Below are 21,413 nucleotides of genomic sequence, written 5' to 3' on the forward strand. Positions count from 1 at the left end.
TTCTTACTTATCTAAATAGATCCTTTTCACTTATCACAAATCTGAAAGTTAGAACCAAGAACCTTTTCTTGGTTTTATTTCAGCAAAGCAGTTTTTACTGTATCCAAATCAGGCCTGCCCCTGTCATGCGGCTCGAAACGCTGTCAGCAGGTTTTTCGCTGCGATATCTCTATTGATTTTCTGTTTGGGTTTTATATTACTTGGATCTGTGTGTGTGTGTGTGTGTGTTAGTGTGTGCCGCTGACATTTAGTGTAATTAAACTTACTCGTAACCGAGCTGAAGAACCCAAAATAGAACTGCACCACTTAAGATAGCTGGCAAGAGAAAAATGTCCTTGCTCAGCCAACCCCTGACCAATAAAAAATAAAAGCGTAACGGCTGACATTTATGCTTAACGTGCTGTGGAGATTTGGCTCTTTCTTTTGGGGGATGTTCCGCTTGACGGCTTGACATACTTGTGTAAAAAATTGACACCAGTGACGTCATAGCTGGAGTCGCTCGATAAACGATTAAAAGCGAGGACATGACAAATGGTAGCCGTAAATGTCAAAAATTCAAAATAGTTGTGTCCTTTTGTTCAAACGTGTTGTTGCCGTTTTAGGCTGCTTATACAATTCTTGCAAATTCGAACTGGTTCGAAAATCGCCTGACTGACACACATTCCTGCGCAGCAGTTAACACGCTCTCTTTCATTCTCTCTATCTCATTCTTTTGAGTGCTGCTCCAGTTTCGAAGTGCTCGCACCACTGTGCACATTGCCTGCCTCACTTGTCACACTGCCATACATTCGTTGTGGGAGAGTTCGAAAGCTTCTCTAATGCCGCCACTGCGCTGTGTACGTTTACACACAAATATATATACATATATGTGTGTACATATGCAGCTGCGTGTACGGTAGGAGCGAAACATCTGGCAGACGAAAGCTCCGAGCGATATTCGAAATCGACGCCGCGTTAGAATTGTTTTTTCGCTAAACGAAAGCTTAACCACTCGCGGCATGCATGACAATTTTCAGTCGAGCGTTGTTACCGAACTAGGAAGGTCGGTCTAACTGTAGTAGCTACACTGAGCTCTCGTCTCTCTGTGTGTCGGGTGGTACAGCCAGTGTGCGCCAGTACTAGTACAGCTCTACAGCTCTCCGCTCTGCCCGCCGCCTTCGCTGCGCTGGTGCTGCCGCTTACACAATAACTGTGCATCGATAAAGCCAAAGAAGAAGCACAAAGGATACGAATATACATATAGAAAAATACAAAAAAAACCAAAACTCTTAAGCTGTTCCCAGCTTAACGAGTGTTAAAAAACGTGTGTGATTTGTTATTGTTGTTTCGCATAAGAAGCAGCAATTTAAGTGCAAAATATATTTGAAACGGGGTAGTTTTCTGTGAAATACCCCCCATAACGGAAAATATTGTGTAATAGCACTCGGCGTGTAAAAGGTACACATCAATTTTACCAAGAACTTTCCTCATTTATATTATTTGTTGTTGCTGTTGTCGTTCTAACGACTGCAGCAAAAGACCCTAGAAAGACGCCTAAAGAAAAGCCAACGACAACGTCCTTGTACAAAATCGATTTTCCAAAACTTCATGCCAGCCGTAATGGATACGTTTGTGATATACACATGATATATATACATATATATATATATATTTATATGCATATGTGTATGTGCTAGTTGAAATGCCTTTGAACATTAATAATGCATTTTTGCAATAAACAACATCGATGTGAGTGTATCTGTTGTGTGTGTGTGTGTGTGTGTGTGTGCTCACCGATTTTTTCCAACTGATATATCATAAACGATCGTATTTGCAATTTGATTTGACATTTAGTTTTGCGGTCCAAACGGTTCTCCCTATAGAAAAATTACACACAAATATATATGTGTATATTGCATATTATTCTTGTATATTATATATGTATATACATAGATCTGTTCTACTATCCGTCCGCCCGTCTGTTTTGCTGTGTGTGAGTGTGCACATTAATTTTTCGTGGCAATGAAATCGTTTAGATTCAATTGCTGCGATTTCATTTTGGAATAGCAGTAATTTTCTGGCCACCCCAAAAACCCATAATCGGTGCCTGCTGCCCCTATATACATAATACCCAACAAATCGGGCCAGTTAGGGTGCTCAAGGGAGCGACGGCGACCACTCGCTGTTGGTTATTTCATAATTCTGTGCGCTCTGTGAAAAGCATCTTGGACAAGTAAAAAAAAAAGGAGAAAAAACAACACTAACTATATTTTTTTTTACATTACGTTTCGCATAGCCCTTACACATATTGTACGCTCTGAGCACTTGATGGCGCTCTTTTTCGAACTGCCAGCCATTGCACTCTATTTCGAAAATCACTCGCTCTCCGCACCCACTCTCTCTCTCTCACTCACTCTTTCGCTTTTGCTCTTGTCTATTGGCTCACATCCTTCAGCTGTCTGCTGCTGCTGGCTGCAGTTTCTATTCCAGCTTTGCTGGCATTTCCAATTTCCATGTCGCCTCTCTGCGCTCTGCTACTCAGCGCTTCCAATTGTAGCCAATGCGGTCCACTTGCTGCTTCGCCGCCTTGCGCTGGCTCCTGCTGCCTTCCAGGGTCGACTTTTTTTCTTTTTTTTTTAATGCTTGCAGATTGTTGCATAAGCTGAAAATCATTAATTTCTCTTCAACGTTTTTATCCTCGTTTTTTTTTTTTATATACCTATTGTTTTACTAAATTGTTTGGTGTTCTTAAGTTTTGTCTTCGTTGTTTGTTTTTTATTTGTTTTACGTTCTTTTTTACTGTTACTTCATCATGTTGCAGGCGTTATGAGTACTCAGGTGGGTAAAAGAGAAGATTGATATTAAATCATTCAAATGTGCTAACTCGTATTTTTCATATAAATTATTTATTTACAAGCATTTGCATTTTTTATAAGTATTTTTATTTTTATATATATTCATTTTAATTTTCGTTAATTATTGACGTAAGCAAAGTCTACCGCAAATTAGAGCGTTTCGGCTTTAGAGCTAATGCTAATTTACAAAAAATTCGAATGTCTAGCCTACCCTTAATACTTTGTTATAAATCCCATTTCATGGAACTTTTATTCCTGAAAATTTTGTATTTAAAATGAATGAAATATTCTATAAGAATGGGAAATCAATATAAATATTTCCCATAAAATGATATATCTTGGTTAATTGATAAATCCAAAGAATGGGAACTTTCTAGTTTGCGTATCATACACCGCGCACGCCCCTACATCGCCTATAGGCTGTTTGCATTATGTAGATACCTCGTATTTATTTAGCAACAATTTTCGCATGTTAAATTAAGATATTTAGCTGAGCCCTGTTTTCTGTAACTTGGCGTTACGAACGTTCTATAGCAAAAGTTCGAGAATAGGCTAAGCGTAGAAGCTGCGAACAATTAGCATTTAATTGTTAAAACTGGGCTCAGGTAGAGATTGGCACAGCAAAAAAAAAACCTACGTAATAACCCTAAGTTGAATACACAAAAACGTGTTACCATTCGAGAACCCAAGCTCGAGTGGTTCAAAAAAATAAATAAATAAAAACAAAAATACAAGTAAATAAACAGGTCTACCATGTTCGATACAGATACAAGCCCAAATACCCAGAAATTAAATTCAAAGATTACAAATGATTTGAAACTGGTTTTCACCAGCTGCGAGTGAGGTCTAGGTCTCATCAAGAGTTCAAGCGATGCGCTTTACAGCGACAATTTGCCCTGATAAGCGCGAGCACCTGTCGCAGCTGTGCCTCGGGTATGTTCTGTTACAGTTGTACTCTGTTCACAGAGTGAGGAACAGGGTATAGAGGTGTTCTGACAGAGTGTTCAAATGGGTTCGGCTATGTACTCGTGTATGTCTGGGTTAAATTATATTTTTATAGAGCTTGTCTGACTTATCAAAGATCTTTTCCCTTAAACAACCCAAAGGAACCCGCACACGCCCCAAAAAATCTCAAAGAAATCATATATTATCTAAAGTCCAAGTCTGAAAGTCAGCAGATTCTAACTACAGAGTATTGCCTAGTCGGCCCCATCCGAAGGCAATATTTTAACTTGGTTTAGACTGGTTCAAACCGCAATCCGAGAGAGATATATAAATCTGCTGTTATATGCACTTTCGCTTAGCTAAAATTGAAATCGCAATTGTTTACAATTGTCGTTTCCATTGTGTGGCTTAATTTTTTTTGGACACATTCCTTTACGGAATGTACATACAGTTCGTACAGTGATTGCTCGCTAATTAGAATGCGTCGGCTTAGGAGGTAAATATAATATAATTTATGAAAGGATGAAATTCTTTTTTAAAACTCAATAATTAAAACATCACAATGGAACTTCAATTGAAAGTCAAAATCCAAATTTTTTGAATCTCTTGTAAATTGCAATTAGCGAGCGACTACTGTAGCATATATGTCTATATGTACATATATAGCATTTTTGTAGTCTGTACTCACAGTATCTGTATTTTTGCATTGATTGAACAATTAGCGTGCCGTGTTTTGTTGTGCCCGGTTTGTCCGGGCTGGCTGTCAATTCAGTTTTCTTTTTTTTTTTTTTGTATCTCACTGTCGCCTTTGCATCCGATAAATGCTTTTATGCTATTTGTTGTAAATTGATATTCAAGTTCAAAATGCCAAATGCTTTGCGCGACAAAAAGTGCGCGCCAAATGCTTGAAACAACGTTGGGGAAACCGTTGCAAACACATTTAGATACATTTGTATCTGTGCGATACATTTGTATCTGAGCGCTTAATTGGTCGCGTTATGTAAACATCGTTCGCTCCCTCTCCTTCCATCCATCTCTCTCTCTCTCTGTCTCCCTCTCTCTCTCTCTCTCTCTCTCTCTCTCTCTCTGTGTATGTCGACTGGGCATTGTCGCATTTTGATTTATATCCGAAACATCCTGAGCCAGCCCAATGACAGCTCCGCCAAACAGTGGCCCCACAGCGTGTTCTAATTGTTTGGCCCAGCTTTTTTATCTCTCGGATTGGCGACATTCACATGCTGCGTTTTGTCACCATTATGCAAAACAAATTCGCGGTTTTCAATGGCCGCGTGACGCGTTCGCTTTTCAAATGAATCGAACCATGAACATAACAAATAAAACAAAAAAAAGTCACCTTTCAATGAATTTAATTTGTTTAGGAAAATATAAATTAGCGTCAGTTTCGGCGTCTGTGGGAGCTGTAAAAAAACAAACTTTTAAGTTTGTTGAATTTCTGGAATGACAAGTACAAGTTGAGAATTCTAAGAAAGATGATGACTGATGACTGAAAAAATATATATATTAATAATTTGTATTCTTGAAAAGAGCGCATTGCGTTTTCAAATGAAATACAACATTAAATTGAATACTTATTTGAAGTGTTGCGAAATTTAAACAGGAATATGCATGCTTACAACATAACTTAAATTAAGTACTGCATTTAAGTCTTGTATTTGGAATTTCGGCTGAAATGACAAGATCTTGAAATGAGAATTCGACATGGTTTGCGTATCGTATCAGCAAATGTTAGCAATTGTTTGCACCAATTTAAGCCTATTATTTAGTTTAAGCTTATACTTAAGTTCTATATAAACTAACATATTTGAATACCCTCCCCCTCTCACGCAGATTGTTTAGCATACGTTAATATCAGCATATATACATATAGAGCAACATCTGACAACTTGTGCAAATTAATCAGAGGCAAATCAATTCGACAGCTACAGTTATCACATAAGTGCGTAAACCAAACTGTTGAAATACCAATCTTTAAGTATGCCCATTACGCTTGTAAAAGATTTCCAGATTTATTTCATGCCCCACTTTGCAACTCGAAAGCCCAATGAACCGACCCAAAAAAAAAAAACTCTCAATAAATAAATTATCAAATCCCAAACGAAGTGAACAATATTTGATTTTGTGCTCAACGAGCGTTGCCGGCGTCCCAACGATCGCACGACAGGTTTGCTTAGATCGGCACAATGATCCCACGCCAACTTTATATATATATACGTATATATATATATATATATATATATTTACATGTGTATGTATTCATACATACATATATACGCAAGAATTATCTTTATACATTTTGTGGCGCTCTCATTCGCTTCCGTTCACGCTCTCTGTTTGTTTAATTACTTGGCATGCTCTTCCATTTTGCATGAGTTTTCAAAAGATATATACATAGTAGAGCTATATTTCTGTTTTTTTTTTTTTTTTTTTTTTGTTCTTATTATTATTATTTTTGTACCCTTGTGTCACAAAATGCTCAAAGCCTTGAAGCAGACATCTACGGCCCCATAAAGCATATATATTCTTGATCTGCATCAACAGGCTAGTCGATGTCTGTCTGTCTGTTTCGATGAGAACTAGTCTTTCCGTTTAAGAGCTATATTGACGACAGTTCGCATAGAGCAAGCTAACAGTGTCGGGCGTATAGCTCGCATAGGGGCAAAAAATCTTTTTCTTTCTCTCAAGGCTCAAAACTAAACAATTACAGTCTTTATCGGACTGTACTATATCATTTTCTTTCTCCCAAGACTCAAAACTAAACAATACAGTCTTTATCTATCTATATGTATTTATAATTGGAACCATTTGCAGCAAATTAAGTATTTCATTTCGTAAATCTGTTAAATGTCAGACAGGGTATTAGTTCATCGACAGGCCAAAGATAACTGTTTTAGATATTTGTACGCCATGCTTCAGTTTCCACGATTCTCTATTTTTCTCTATGATTCATTTGGCTATTTGCTGATAAACATGCGGCTCCTCGATATGTGTTTCAAGTATTTCTATTTAAGCCCATTATTGACGTCAGAGTCGCCTTCGCATAAAGTAGGGTATTACATGTTGGTTGCAGACCACAAATCAATTTGCTTTCCAATTGCTTTCCAAGCGGCGGCACATGCGCTCTATGGTTGGCCCTCACCTTTCCATTATAACTCTAGCTGTTCACAGTCCCCTTGATTGTCCTCACATGAGTCCTAAGCTGTTTTCCAGCATTCACAATCATTTTGCGCTGATTCATGCTAAGCCCCCATATATTTAATCATATAAGTTTATGAACATTATATTATATAATTGTATTATTAATCATGTTAAGTTTATATTATTGTTAAGCATTCTAAGATTCATTTATACCCTGCATAATATCATAGTATTATCCATATACGTTCCTAGTTTATGCATTTGATTGTTGTACGTTTTCGTTTTGCCATTGTGTTTGTTACGTTTTGATTTGTATTTCTTCCCGCTCATCATCAATCAACATCATCAATCAAATCCAATATCAGTCGCAGCTTGAGAGAGCGGACTCCTATCGAGTCGCCACGGTTATTGCAACCGATGACGACAATCGCACAGCCGATGGCCACTTCAAGGTAAATTGTTGTTGTTTCTCCCTCTCCATACATCCATACTCATTTATACTCATATCTAAATACATGTGAATACGTTTGATGTATACAAAACAAAAAAAAAAACTTACATACTCATCTCATTTGTTTATGCTTTTCATTTTATTTGATTTTGTTTTTTTCTTCTGCGCTAATTTAACTTTATCGTGGCTTTTTTTCTGTACTGTACTAAACATTCTTCTCATCTCTCGATTTCCGTTTTTCAATTACATTTATTATTCATGTATTTATTTATTTTTACGTATTTTGGGCATGCTTCCAATATTTTTTGCCGCTTGACATTTGAAAGAAATCATCGAAAGATCGCCAGATTAAATATAGCACACAAATTTTCAATATATTAAGCGCAAATATGGACTATATGTAAATATATGCCATGGTAGAGCCAGTTACTTAGTAACCACCACAAATACCCGTGATTATTTGTTAGATTGTAAATCAAAAAGTTTATTTTTCATTATAATTATAATGTATCAATCACAGGATTTACAACCTGTTGAACTAATTGAGCTTGTAATTAGAACTAGTTTAAACCAGTTTCGGGCTTTTCTAAATAATGTTTAAATATTTGCACTTGTGACGTCACACAAAGCTAAATATAAAAAAAGTTTATGGGTTTTTTTTGCCAGAGACTAGCGGCCAGACTAGACGACAGCTGGGCGAATCTATATGTAGATATCTAGTATACAATTATTTATAATTATTTTCAAGAGTATTCAAAAGAGTGCTTTGAGGTCAATGTGCATGGCATATAAGTGTAGGATTCGCGCCATATATTAGTGAAACTTTCGTGGTTTATAACTTAATTCGCTTGACTTTTCCCAATTCAGTTAGTAGCTAGTAGTATTTCGCCTTAGTCTAAATTAGTTTGAGGCATTTCCATTTTCGTTTTTATGTTTATTTTTCATTCATTTTACGTGACATTCACATTTGGCGCGTTTTGCGCGAGACTATAAACGCATGCATTTAGCTTAGATTAGAGCACGGCAAAACAAAATATTCTCACGCTCGCTGCCCATTGGCAATTACGAGCATTTAGACAACATCACCAAGCCCCCTCCGAAATACCATGGATTCTTCCCCATATAGAAAACTAACTGAACGGGGTAAGTTGGAAGCGTGCGGCAACAAAAAATATCACTAGCTGATATACTCTCTTCTGTAAAACACTTACAAAACTGGTTAATGGTCTATATAATATATACTACACTCTTAAAAAACAGCACTCTATAACATCAACCTATATAGAGTTTTACGCGGTTCCTAACACAGCGGTTAATGGCATGAAGTAAATCGATTTTTGTGTCGGCTTTTTGGGTTACCTTCTGCAATCACATGGTTTCTGTAAATACTGAAAACTAACTTATTTGTTTTCTTCTCTTAAATGTCATGAAATGCTCACAGTCAAGACGCAAGATGCCGGCCAAAGCAGCTAAGAAGGAGAACTTAGATGATCTCAAACAGGAGTTGGATATTGATCATCATAAGATCTCTCCTGAGGAAATGTATCAGCGTTTTCAGACACATCCCGAAAATGTAAGTTAAACTGTGAAATTTCGTTATCTATAATCGCTTGAATTGCTTTTTCACCCAGGGTCTGAGTCATGCCAAGGCTAAGGAGAATCTGGAACGTGATGGTCCTAATGCGCTCACACCGCCCAAGCAAACGCCCGAATGGGTAAAGTTCTGCAAGAATCTGTTTGGCGGCTTTGCCATGCTGCTGTGGATCGGTGCTATTCTTTGCTTTGTGGCCTATTCGATTCAGGCCACCACCAGCGAGGAGCCGTCCGATGATAACTTGTATCTGGGTATTGTACTTTCCGCTGTCGTCATTGTGACAGGCATTTTCTCATACTATCAGGTAAGCCTGAGTCCCCTATATGCTTTCGGCTTGATTTATTTAACGTTTGGCCTCTTGCAGGAATCGAAAAGTTCCAAGATTATGGAATCGTTCAAGAACATGGTGCCCCAATTTGCCACGGTTATACGCGAGGGAGAGAAACTCACGCTGCGCGCCGAGGATCTCGTCCTGGGCGATGTGGTTGAGGTTAAGTTCGGTGATCGCATACCCGCCGATATTCGCATCATTGAGGCGCGCAATTTTAAGGTGGATAACTCATCGCTGACTGGTGAATCGGAGCCGCAGTCGCGTGGCTCTGAGTTCACACACGAGAATCCCTTGGAGACCAAAAATTTGGCCTTCTTCTCAACCAACGCTGTGGAGGGCACTGCCAAGGGTGTGGTTATCAGCTGCGGCGATCACACTGTCATGGGTCGCATTGCTGGCTTAGCCTCCGGTCTGGATACCGGCGAGACACCCATTGCCAAGGAAATTCATCATTTCATTCATTTGATTACCGGCGTCGCTGTGTTCCTTGGTGTTACCTTCTTTGTGATTGCCTTTATTTTGGGCTACCACTGGCTGGATGCTGTCATCTTCCTTATCGGCATCATTGTCGCCAACGTGCCCGAGGGTCTGCTGGCCACTGTCACCGTGTGCCTGACCCTGACTGCCAAGCGTATGGCATCGAAGAATTGTTTGGTGAAGAACTTGGAGGCTGTTGAAACCCTTGGCTCCACCTCGACCATCTGCTCCGATAAGACCGGCACCCTCACCCAGAACCGCATGACAGTTGCCCATATGTGGTTCGATAACCAGATCATTGAGGCCGATACCACTGAGGATCAGTCGGGTGTTCAATACGATAGAACCAGCCCTGGATTCAAGGCGCTCTCTCGCATTGCCACTCTCTGTAATCGTGCCGAGTTCAAAGGTGGCCAGGATGGTGTACCAATTCTCAAGAAGGAGGTCAGCGGCGATGCCTCTGAGGCGGCGCTGCTCAAATGTATGGAACTGGCCCTGGGCGATGTGATGAACATTCGCAAGCGCAATCGCAAGATTGCCGAGGTGCCATTTAATTCGACCAACAAGTATCAGGTGTCTATACACGAGAACGAGGATCCCAACGATCCACGCCATCTGCTGGTTATGAAGGGTGCTCCCGAACGTATTCTCGAACGCTGCTCGACCATATTCATCAACGGCAAGGAGAAGGTGCTCGACGAAGAGATGAAGGAAGCATTCAATAATGCCTACATGGAGCTCGGTGGACTTGGTGAGCGTGTGCTTGGCTTCTGTGATTTCATGCTGCCCTCCGACAAGTATCCAACCGGATTCAAGTACAACACCGATGAAATTAACTTCCCCATTGATAATCTGCGTTTTGTTGGCCTCATGTCCATGATTGATCCCCCACGTGCCGCTGTGCCTGATGCCGTTGCCAAGTGCCGTTCGGCTGGTATTAAAGTCATCATGGTTACCGGCGATCATCCAATTACTGCCAAAGCTATTGCCAAGTCCGTGGGCATCATCTCCGAAGGCAACGAGACCATTGAGGATATTGCCCAGCGCCTCAACATACCCGTCTCAGAGGTTAATCCACGAGAAGCCAAGGCCGCCGTTGTTCACGGCGCCGAGTTGCGTGATGTATCCGATGAGCAGCTGGATGAGATTCTGCGCTATCACACTGAGATTGTCTTTGCCCGTACCTCACCACAGCAGAAGCTCATCATTGTTGAGGGTTGCCAGCGCATGGGCGCCATTGTGGCTGTCACTGGTGACGGTGTCAACGATTCGCCTGCCCTGAAAAAGGCTGACATTGGTGTTGCCATGGGTATTGCCGGCTCCGATGTGTCCAAGCAGGTGCGTGCTCACATGATTCTTCGTTTGCTAATCTTTATTAATTTCTATATCGACTGGTTTGCAGGCTGCTGACATGATCTTGTTGGATGATAACTTTGCCTCTATTGTTACTGGTGTCGAGGAGGGTCGTTTGATCTTTGACAATTTAAAGAAGTCCATTGCCTACACACTAACCTCCAACATACCCGAAATCTCACCCTTCTTGGCCTTTATTCTGTGCGATATACCACTGCCACTGGGCACAGTTACAATTCTGTGCATCGATTTGGGTACTGACATGGTAAGTTTGGCCTCTGGTTAATTGTAACACAATAACTAATCTTAATATTATGTGCCTAAGTGTCTGAGCAAGTTAAATGTAAATTGTTAAATTCCCCAAGTCAAGTCAGGTAGCTTCTTAAGTATAACCCATTTATAAAATGTATTGTAAATTGTAAACATTGTGCTGCCTGCCTTGGGCAGATCCCAGCTATATCGCTGGCCTACGAGGGACCCGAGGCGGATATTATGAAGCGGCGTCCACGCAATCCCGATGTCGATAATCTAGTCAACGAGAGGTAAACAGCGCACAAGTACGCTGTAATTTACAATTAGGCTTGCCACAGCTGGTTGCAAGCCAGCATATTTATCGGCCAGTTTTAGGCTAAACTCTTGTAGCTTAAGTATGCGTTTAGTATGTATATAATGAAACTCTCTTAATTTTATTTCCAAATCGATTGAGCAATTCCAACACACACACACACGCACACCCGCAGACAAATATGCTCTGTAGATGTGTCCTCAATGTAAACTGAATTGTAAAACGTTTTGCTAATATTACCAACTGCAATAATCCACAACCAGGTGCCAGCCATATCATTGGCCTACGAACATGCCGAAGCCGATATTATGAAGCGTCCGCCACGTGACCCATTCAACGATAAATTAGTGAACTCAAGGTGCCAATCAAGTCAATTTCTACCTCACACACACACGCACACATACACTCACACACATGTGCACACTTAATGAAAAAAATACTAAACAAATCGCGCAGCATCGTAAACTATAACTAATCGATGTCTGTGTATGTGGCTGGATTGTAATTAGCATTAACGTTAAAACAAACTAAACAAAAAAAAAAAAAATCAAAAACAAGAAAACTTGCAGCGCAAAGACAACTAACTAACAAGTCGTTCCATAATTTTTATGGTTTACTAAAACTAACTCCTAAGATTATCATTTACAAAGTTTTACAATAATCTATTTACATAAAAGGAAATGAAAAACATTTCAGTATCATTTTTGTAACATACCCTCTAAACTCGTTAAATTGAGCCATTTAAATCATTATCATCTGCATAGTTATCATTCTCACTAGATCGTACATAACTAGCCCATTGTCATACAGTTAACCACCAGGCTGACCAACCAGTTCTGGCTAACCCTCTAACCCCCTCTATCATGCATTCCTGCATCAACCGTTCTGTACATTTGACACTTTTTAACACACTTTTTATTTTACAATAGTCTTGTAGTTGTTTCCATTAATTTTGGCTTGCGATGTGAAGGAGACTTTTCTTTCTAAAGTATATATTCTTGATTAGTTCGCTTGTCCGTTTCTATGCAAACTTGTCTCTAAGCTAAAACCTTACCTGCAACCTGTCGACATATGCCAGCATTCACCCATTGAAAATGGGTAAAAAGGGTATATTATGTTGTTTTGTGAGCGAATGTAACAGGCAGAAGAAAGTATGTATCATTTTCCCTCTGGCTGTCCGTCCAAAGAGACTGAAATTTTGATCGTATGTCCTCCTAGTGGCAAGGCAGCACGAGTTTGTTTCTGATAATCGATAAAAAACGATATCAAAATTCTGTTTGTTGAAGAAATCATTCACGTTTTAATGGTTAGTCACCAAATTTGACATTAGGCTTATAATCTTTTGAAAATCGGACTTCTATATCTTCTAGCAGATATCCGTTGGCAAATGAATCTTTCTATGATAAACTTTTCCATTTTGTGTGGTATCATGCTCAAGCTCAGTAGTCACAAGCTTCACAAGTCTCCTCGCATAAGTGACAGGCCGTAGGCTGTATAACACACACAAGGCTATTTAATTTTCGGCGTGCTGAATATACCCCTTTTCTCTTGTCTTATGTTTTATTCTTGTAACAAAATTGGCCAAAACACGCACATACACAACCACATTCTGCCTATGTGTAAATTGAGTTAAAAAAAATAATAAAGTTCGCCTCTACTCTAACGCTCTAAATGTTAATTGGTGTGCGTTGTAACTGTCTGTTTTTTATTTATTTAAAACACAGTCCATTTTTATTTCTTTATTTTTCTATAGCCTCTTTTCACGCCCCTATTATATATATATTTTGCTGAATTAACCAAAAAATAAATTAACATTTGCAGAACAACTTGTTTCACGTACATATTTGACATTAACATCTATTGATTGGCATTAATTCTTGTTTTTCAGCAAATTATCAAAATTAACTGCACACAAAATCCGTAGCAAATACTTAGTACACCAAAGCTTAGACTAACAAAAAAAAAAAAAAAAGAGAAAAGGAAGTTCTTAAAATTTACATATAATGCGATTTTTTTTAATTTCAACTTTCAAATTACTTTTTATTGTTTGTAAGTCTTAAGTTATTTAAGTTTGCCACACAAGCTACTCACCAAACTGCTCGAAAATCCCGACTAGAACTATACTCATCCAACAGTTGTCTTAAGTTAGCTTTAAGATCTGAAGCTTAGTCTATAAGTGGTTGAAGGTGTTACGGTGCCCCTCCTGCTAGCATTTCCACGGATTTCTTATCGTTTAACCAAAGGAGATAGGGAGTGAAAGGAGAAGAGAGTGGGGAAGCGCGCATAGAAAAACTTAATTTTCCATAATTTATCATATTTATTTTTAATTTACTTTTTATTCCAATACCCGGGTTTTTTTACACTGCGCTCGCACGTTTAGGTGCCAGCCATTTCCTTAGCCTATGAGACGGCTGAATCCGATATTATGAAACGCCAGCCCAGGAATCCCTTTCAAGATAAGCTGGTCAACGAAAGGTAAAGTTTTTCTTTGTGCTGCCCAACAACAACAGCAACAACAATAACTACAACAACAAACAACAAAATCAAACATGAAAAGCAAAAAATTACACTAAACATACTAAAAAGAAAAAGAGAAAAAGAGTTAAAAGTAAAAGTAAAAGTGAGCTGCGTATGAACCAGATACAAATTTTATTTTATTTTTTTTCGTCAACAATTTCTTCTAATGCAACCATATTTTTCTCTTCTCGCAAATTCCAAATTTGTATTTGAAAATTTCCAAACAAAAAAAACTTTTTCGGTCTAGCTAAATTTGAAAGCAAAGTACGCTGCCTATATTCAAAAATCTTGCTACGAACTACTTTTGTCTACTTAACTAAGAACTACAAACTTTTTCTCAAAAAGCTTCACAATAATTTTTTTCTAGCCTCAAATTACTTTTACTCTTTTCTGTTTTTTGTTGATTTTGGTAGCCCCTTTTTCTCTTATTTTCTCTTTTCTATCTGAAATATTGTTTTATTTTTTATTAATTAATGTTAAATGTCTAGCTGAATTCTATAAATTTTTGTTACATGTTTTATGTTCTTCCATGTTTTTCCATTTTATTTATTTTTTTCGTTTTCTTTCTCTTGAGTATCTTCAAGTTGAAGCTAGTTAAATGTTGAAAGTTGAATAACGTAAATGTTGAACATTTTTCTAGACTTTGATTTATATTTGCTATAGCCCAACTTCCAACACGGTTCAAATCATGTATTCATTTCGATTCCAAAGCACTTCAAGAGCCATAGTTTACTTTATCTTCGAGAACTTTTGCTCTATAGCAAGGCTATAGACCCCAAGTACAAAACAATTTATCTCTTCAAAATTTTGTTAATTCATTTTGAATTTTTAACCTTGTTTCTTAAAGTAATTTGCGCTTTTCTTATGATATTATTATGCCATGATATAATACTATTTACAACTTAACTTTTATGCGCTTACTCGTATTCCCATATGTATACCCATATATCTATACAATAGCTACAGATTAATTATATAATTTCACTTGATTTCCTTAAAATCTTAAATTTATAAAAGATGAAAATGTGTATCTCAGAGTCGCAAACGAAACACAAAGAAAAACTATTTAAAATACTTATTCGGGTTTTATACATATATGTATAAATTAGATCGATCTCTCCTTGAATTATGCACCGCACTCGAAATATATCAAGAAAATGCGCCACCAATTTTCGTATATCGAACCACTTTTGCTCTATGCCACATTCACTTGAAACATCAACTCGATTTTGGCGTGCTCTTCTGCTTCCTTTTAGTCTCTCTTGATATCTTGCTTAAACTTATATATTTATATATCTATAATCTGCTGTCGGTGCTCCGAAACTACTTTCTACTGCCCTTTGATATCTTTGCTTGTCAATACCATGAATCGCCTCTTGACTAAAGACTACTTTTGTGTGTCAGATGAAATCAACTTTATTCGAGATTTATTTATTTTTTGCTTGTCTTGGAAGGTAAGTCTACGTTGTTTCGCCTATCGCCCATACAACTGAAAGTTGTTATTCTGGAACTCAAAACAGAGACCGTTATTTACATAGTTTAAACATTAATTTATGCTAGTGCAGTTTTAATTATAAAAGAAACTAGTCTTAAAGTTATGTACTTTTTTTACTACTACTGTAAATCGAATTTAATGCATTCCCAGCAGTAGTTTAATATCTTCTCATAACTCTTCGTATACGTTATCATCCAGCAACATCTATCACATGGTCAGTCATTCCTGAAGATTATGTAATCTTCAATTAATATTCTTGATCAATCCAGTCCAATCAATCAGTCAATCACACACACAGACTCCAACTATCATGAAACTTTCTTTTTGTTTGTAGTTTACCAAAACACGTCAATTACTAGCCACAAAATGGCGCAAGTTTTTCCTAGTCTTAACTATATATCCTTACTTATATAAACAAAGCAAATTTAGTGCAAGTTAAGCTCTAAGCAAACTCTATATATACATATCTCTATAAATATACCAAATCCAAAGTACCCCACTCTTGTAACTCCATAACGAAATGATGTTTTGTTACTTGGTGGCTCGACTTTGCTGCCCAGTGTAGTTTTAGCTTCAAAAGTACGCAGAAGCTAAACACAATTACAGTTAACACTTTAAAAAATACCAAAATAATACAGAAAATACCAACTTGACTCTATATATACAACAAATACCAAATGCAACTGACCCTTTCTTTATCTAAGTGCTTACTCTTAACTAAATTATACAACAACTATTTTAGCGCATATAAATCTACATATATTAATATATTAATATTTTTTAGTATATAACAAAAATGTATTATATACATAATGCCAGCAAAAGATTAAGCGTCAACTTTAACCAGTTTTTTCCTTTTCGTATTTTTCCCTCCACCAATTTTTTTCCAACAATTTTTATTATGCCTTTCTTTTGATTAAACTAACAAAACAAAAAAATTGCCGATACTTGCAAATTGCACCAAATGAACAAATCAATAAAAACTTGCGCAAAAAAATACAACTGAAAAATACCGAAAAAATACTCAAATAATACCGCAAGATACCGGCCATTTCACTCGCTTACGAGCAAGCCGAGAGCGATATTATGAAGCGTCAACCGAGAGATCCATACCGCGACAACTTGGTCAACCGCAGGTCAGGACAAATCTATTACGATAAGGATAAATAAAAAAACAAAAACAAAAACATAAAAACAAAACATTTAAGAATTGTTTACTTTTAGTTGTTTAGTTACAAAAACTAGAAAATGAACAAACATGCAACCATTTCTTTATTTCCCATTTACAATTTGACATTCGACCTTTGTTTGAGTTGTGTGTGTTTTGTGTCGCGTTACCCCCGTTACCCCACCCGCCCCCCTTTTATTCCAACATCTTTCGCTCAATTTGGCAAGCCACAAAATTGTGAAAAGAAAACACACACGAAATTTTAGTACAATCCAAAAAAAAAAACAGAAAAACTTATCTTCGGAGTACCGAAGCTTAAATACCCTTGCAGCTATATAGCTGATGTGCATTGTATTTTTGGAAATCCTTAAGATATATAGTGCTCTGAAGTTTATAAGATCTTCTCAAGATTCAGTACGATATCTTTCGATGAGACAAACCAATTTTTGGTTGAACTTCTTCATGATATAATGGTCCGATATTAATGAGCTTTTATGTTGGGCGCCGATTAATGCTCTTTAATTAGTAAACTTAGATTCTTATGCATAAACTCGATTTTCGAGCGATACTTCCTTTGTCTGCCGAAGCTATAGTAGTTCGATCCGTCAACTTCAATATGTGCACTGTCTACAGCAAAAACATAGATCTTTGCCGAATTTCGCCCAGTTAACTCTATACGGACATAGCTATGTGGACTCGTTTGTTGAACTGCTCAAGAATATATATATATATTTATATATGCCTCATAGAATGAAAGGGGTTTGCCTCAGCAAGGGTATAAAACAACAAAATACGTTTGTTTGTTTGCCGATGCATTTGTTTTGTGTTTGTTTCGTTTGGGTTTGTTTTTCCAACTCTTCTTCTTAGACTCAAACAATCAAAGATTTTCATGCGTTTGCCCAATTTGATCTGCGTATTACATATTTATAATTTATTTACTGTCATTTGAGCTCTCAATGTGGAATGTAATAAGAAAACTTTTTTCATTGAATTTTCACTAAAAAATCGTTTGTGTTTGCAAAATTCGAAAATACAAAATAACCTCTATATTTCCTATATTACAACTATGACCGTTATTATTATTTAGTGTCAAAATTTATCCAATTATGTGTTAAATGTTTTGGACCTTTCGTTATAAACAAATTCAATGTGCATCAAATGTTTGTGTGTTAGTCGCACAATCTAAACTTAAAATATGTATTACCAAAACGGTTTTTTTTTTGAAGAAACGCTTCTAGAACCTGTTCTGGGACATGCTGCGCATAAATAGCCAAAACGAAAAACAAAACACACTCTCACACACACACACACACACACACACACACTCACACACACTGACAAGAACAAGAAGAGACTAAACTTAGTTAAATCTAGTCAACAAACAAACAGACAACAAAGCGAAGCTTACTGCTGTTACTTTTAGCCCAGTTTAGTGCGTTATTTAGTAGTTGAGTTTGTTTCCAGTCGATAAGCAAAAAAAATAAACCAAATATATAATGCTTCTGTTGTGTTCTACTTAGACGATATACTCACACACACACACACACATATGTATTCACTATATAGCCAATATATCAAAGTTTAAACCAAGTCTGGTGCCGCAATGTCGCAGTAAGTCTCTATGTGGGCTCGGTTCTTAACAACAACAACAACAACAAGAACAGAAATGGATTTTCTTTTTAATTATCTATACCATATTATTTTAAGTCTATGTCTTTGATTTTTTTCTATTATGTTTATATGTAAGTTCTTCTATATATATGTTTATATGTTTCTAAGTTGATTTCTCTCAAAACTTCTTTGAGCGTAAGTAAATGGAATAAACAAAAGAAAAAAGGTTTTCTATAGCTGCATTTGCCTGAACTACTTTGTGTGCTTTTAGTTTTGAAACAGCTCGCACTGCATGTTTTAGCCTGGCCTATCAAATACTCTATAATATGTGTGTATATACATTGTTTATGTCCTAGCTGCATGTTTTTAATACGCTGTCCAATCCAACCGCAAAAAATAAAACTAACCAACTGAACTTTGCTTTTCACAACAAATACAAAGAAACGATTCTTTGCGCTCTCACGCTTACATTAAACGCGCTTTATTTAAAATACAATAAACAAAAAAAAAAAAAAAAAAACAAATGAATTTGCTTTAAACACAATCCACGCTATATTCTGTAAAGTCTAACACCTCTAAAAAAAATCATTATACTAAAAACAATAAACATTCATTTGCCTAAACAAAAATTAATCTATCGAAGAGCTTAAAGGTAAAGCGGCATTTGTTACAGTTACTAACTTGTAATAATATTAAAAAAGATATATATAATATTCTATATATCATGTCATATTATATATAATATAATATGAGCACTGCACGATACGCTGCAGCTGGTATTGTTCAGGGTTTTTCTGTAATTTTCTTAAGCAAACCACGAAAAAAAGGAACTTGTTCACGACTCGAACCTCTTCTTGTCCTCTATTAAAATTTTAAATGAAACTTTATTTCTCATTTATGCAGTTAATGAAACTAACTGTAACATTTGTACAAATTACAAATAAATTTTTTTTGGTTTTTAATTTGGTCTAAAACAATCTTTGAATAATTGAGAATATTCTAGCAAAATTTAAATTTAAAGTAAAGTATGAAAACGTAAGAAACATAATTTATGAACTATTGAATTGCTGCTACTAAAAATAGTAGAAGAAGAGAACCAAGTTTCTAAGCAAAACCTGGGTTCATAGATGTCAACGATGGGGTTTATGAACCCTGAGGTGAGGTTTGAGGTTAATCGAACCAACAACCTTTTTTTTTGGGTTTGCAGCTTTGTTTTAAAATTTTACGTTCTGCTTCAATTATCTATCCAAATGTTTGTTGTAAGCAAACCCTTGCTTTATTTCGATTTAAATTTAGTTTTTTTGAAAACAAAAACCTTGAGCAACTGCATCAAAACAATGCCCAATCTTTAATGCTCCACAAGACTTGTCTTGCGTCCTAAATCCAATAATAAAAAAAAAAAATAACATCAACAAATGCCACACAAAATATAAAAAAAAATTGTTGCCTGAGCTGCTTTTTAACTTCTTTTTGTTTGCCTTTCATTTTTTTTTGGCCATTTGCAAACGGCTTGAAACAGATTGATTTCCATGGCCTATGGACAAATTGGCATGATCCAAGCCGCCGCCGGTTTCTTTGTGTACTTTGTGATTATGGCTGAGAACGGTTTCCTGCCCATGAAACTGTTTGGTATACGTAAAATGTGGGACTCCAAGGCTGTTAACGATCTAACTGATTCGTATGGTCAGGAATGGGTGAGTGCCAAAACCTACAATATATTATATTATCTACAAATATATACACTGTCTGTGGAGAGCAGCTCTTTTATGAGCACAGTTGATATTCGAGTGTCAAACCAATATAAAATTGACTATGGCATGCAGGCGGTTCTTTTTTCGTTGCTTGATGCTTGCAAATTCTCAACAAGTTAAAGCTTCGGGAAGGGGACAAGGCGTAGTCGATAGCTGGAGTCGATAGCAACGTCTGCTAATCTTAATCTTAAAACCGCGACATTCTTGTCAAGCCATACAGTTTTTAACAGCTTAACATAAGTAATCATATCGTATATATACTAATTATGCTTTTCGTTTTTCTTTCAGACCTATCGCGATCGCAAGACCTTGGAATACACCTGCCACACTGCCTTCTTCATATCGATTGTGGTCGTGCAGTGGGCCGATTTGATCATTTGCAAGACGCGTCGTAACTCCATTTTCCATCAGGGCATGCGCAACTGGGCCTTAAACTTTGGCCTCGTTTTCGAAACGGTGCTGGCTGCCTTCCTCTCATACTGCCCCGGCATGGATAAGGGTCTGCGCATGTACCCACTGAAGTGAGTTGCATTATGACATTTTGGCAGTGCATATATCAAATTTTAACCCGTTTTTTATTTTCGGTATTCTACAGACTCGTCTGGTGGTTCCCAGCCATTCCATTTATGTTGGCCATCTTTGTGTATGATGAGACGCGTCGCTTCTACTTGCGTCGCAATCCTGGCGGCTGGTTGGAGCAGGAGACATACTATTAAACAGCTACACACACAAGCACACACAACCAACACACATCTACACCCACACACCACAAATACCCGCAACCAGCAAAGGCAACAAATAGTAATTGTTTATTTAACACAAAGCCACTCACAACCACACGTGCAACCACAGCGAACACACTATTCTGTGTGGCAACAACAACAACAACAGCAACAAATAACAACAACAAAAACAGCTATAGCATAAAACATATTTGAATATGTTTTAAATTTTAATTTAATTATTTAAAGTAAAAAATAAAAACAAACAAAAATGCAAGCGATAATTATTTTAAACGTTTAAGTAAATTTAAATTATAAATTAAAGCTATAAATAAGATTTAAATAAAAATAAAGTAAAAACTTCAAGAAAACGAAAAAAAAAATACAAAACAAAACCAAAACAACAATTTTCGACAACAACAAACCCACAAACAATAAACTAA

The 21,413-nt window shown here is 37.0% G+C and overlaps 1 protein-coding gene across 7 annotated transcripts; it reads left to right on the forward strand.

Annotated features, from left to right (window-relative positions):
- The first annotated feature begins 1,031 nt into the window (after positions 1-1,031).
- On the forward strand, positions 1,032-21,165 carry LOC115761690 (sodium/potassium-transporting ATPase subunit alpha). Of its 7 annotated transcripts, none has more exons than XM_030703553.1 (9): positions 1,032-1,437; positions 8,828-8,959; positions 9,018-9,284; positions 9,345-11,126; positions 11,191-11,406; positions 11,970-12,064; positions 20,017-20,191; positions 20,537-20,769; positions 20,844-21,165. In XM_030703553.1, exons 2-9 carry the CDS (start codon positions 8,840-8,842, stop codon positions 20,962-20,964), a joined length of 3,009 nt encoding a protein of 1,002 aa, XP_030559413.1. In that variant the 5' UTR covers positions 1,032-1,437; positions 8,828-8,839; the 3' UTR covers positions 20,965-21,165. The 7 variants fall into 7 exon arrangements, with proteins under 7 accessions (XP_030559413.1, XP_030559414.1, XP_030559410.1 ...); XM_030703554.1 differs by lacking the exon at positions 1,032-1,437 and adding an exon at positions 5,665-5,736; XM_030703550.1 differs by lacking the exon at positions 1,032-1,437 and adding an exon at positions 7,301-7,387.
- The last annotated feature ends 248 nt before the right edge of the window (positions 21,166-21,413 follow it).

The sequence above is a fragment of the Drosophila novamexicana genome, unplaced genomic scaffold, assembly GCF_003285875.2.
Source record: "Drosophila novamexicana strain 15010-1031.04,08,12 unplaced genomic scaffold, DnovRS2.1 tig00000485-arrow-pilon, whole genome shotgun sequence".
NCBI lineage: Eukaryota > Metazoa > Arthropoda > Insecta > Diptera > Drosophilidae > Drosophila > Drosophila novamexicana.

Coding starts and splice junctions, on each gene's coding strand:
- LOC115761690 (XM_030703556.1), top strand. CDS start 8,813: ATGAAATGCTCACAGTCAAGACGCAAGATGCCGGCCAAAGCAGCTAAG. Junction 11,407..14,086: donor TCGATTTGGGTACTGACATG/GTAAGTTTGGCC, acceptor TCGCACGTTTAG/GTGCCAGCCATTTCCTTAGC. Junction 14,182..20,016: donor GATAAGCTGGTCAACGAAAG/GTAAAGTTTTTC, acceptor GGCTTGAAACAG/ATTGATTTCCATGGCCTATG.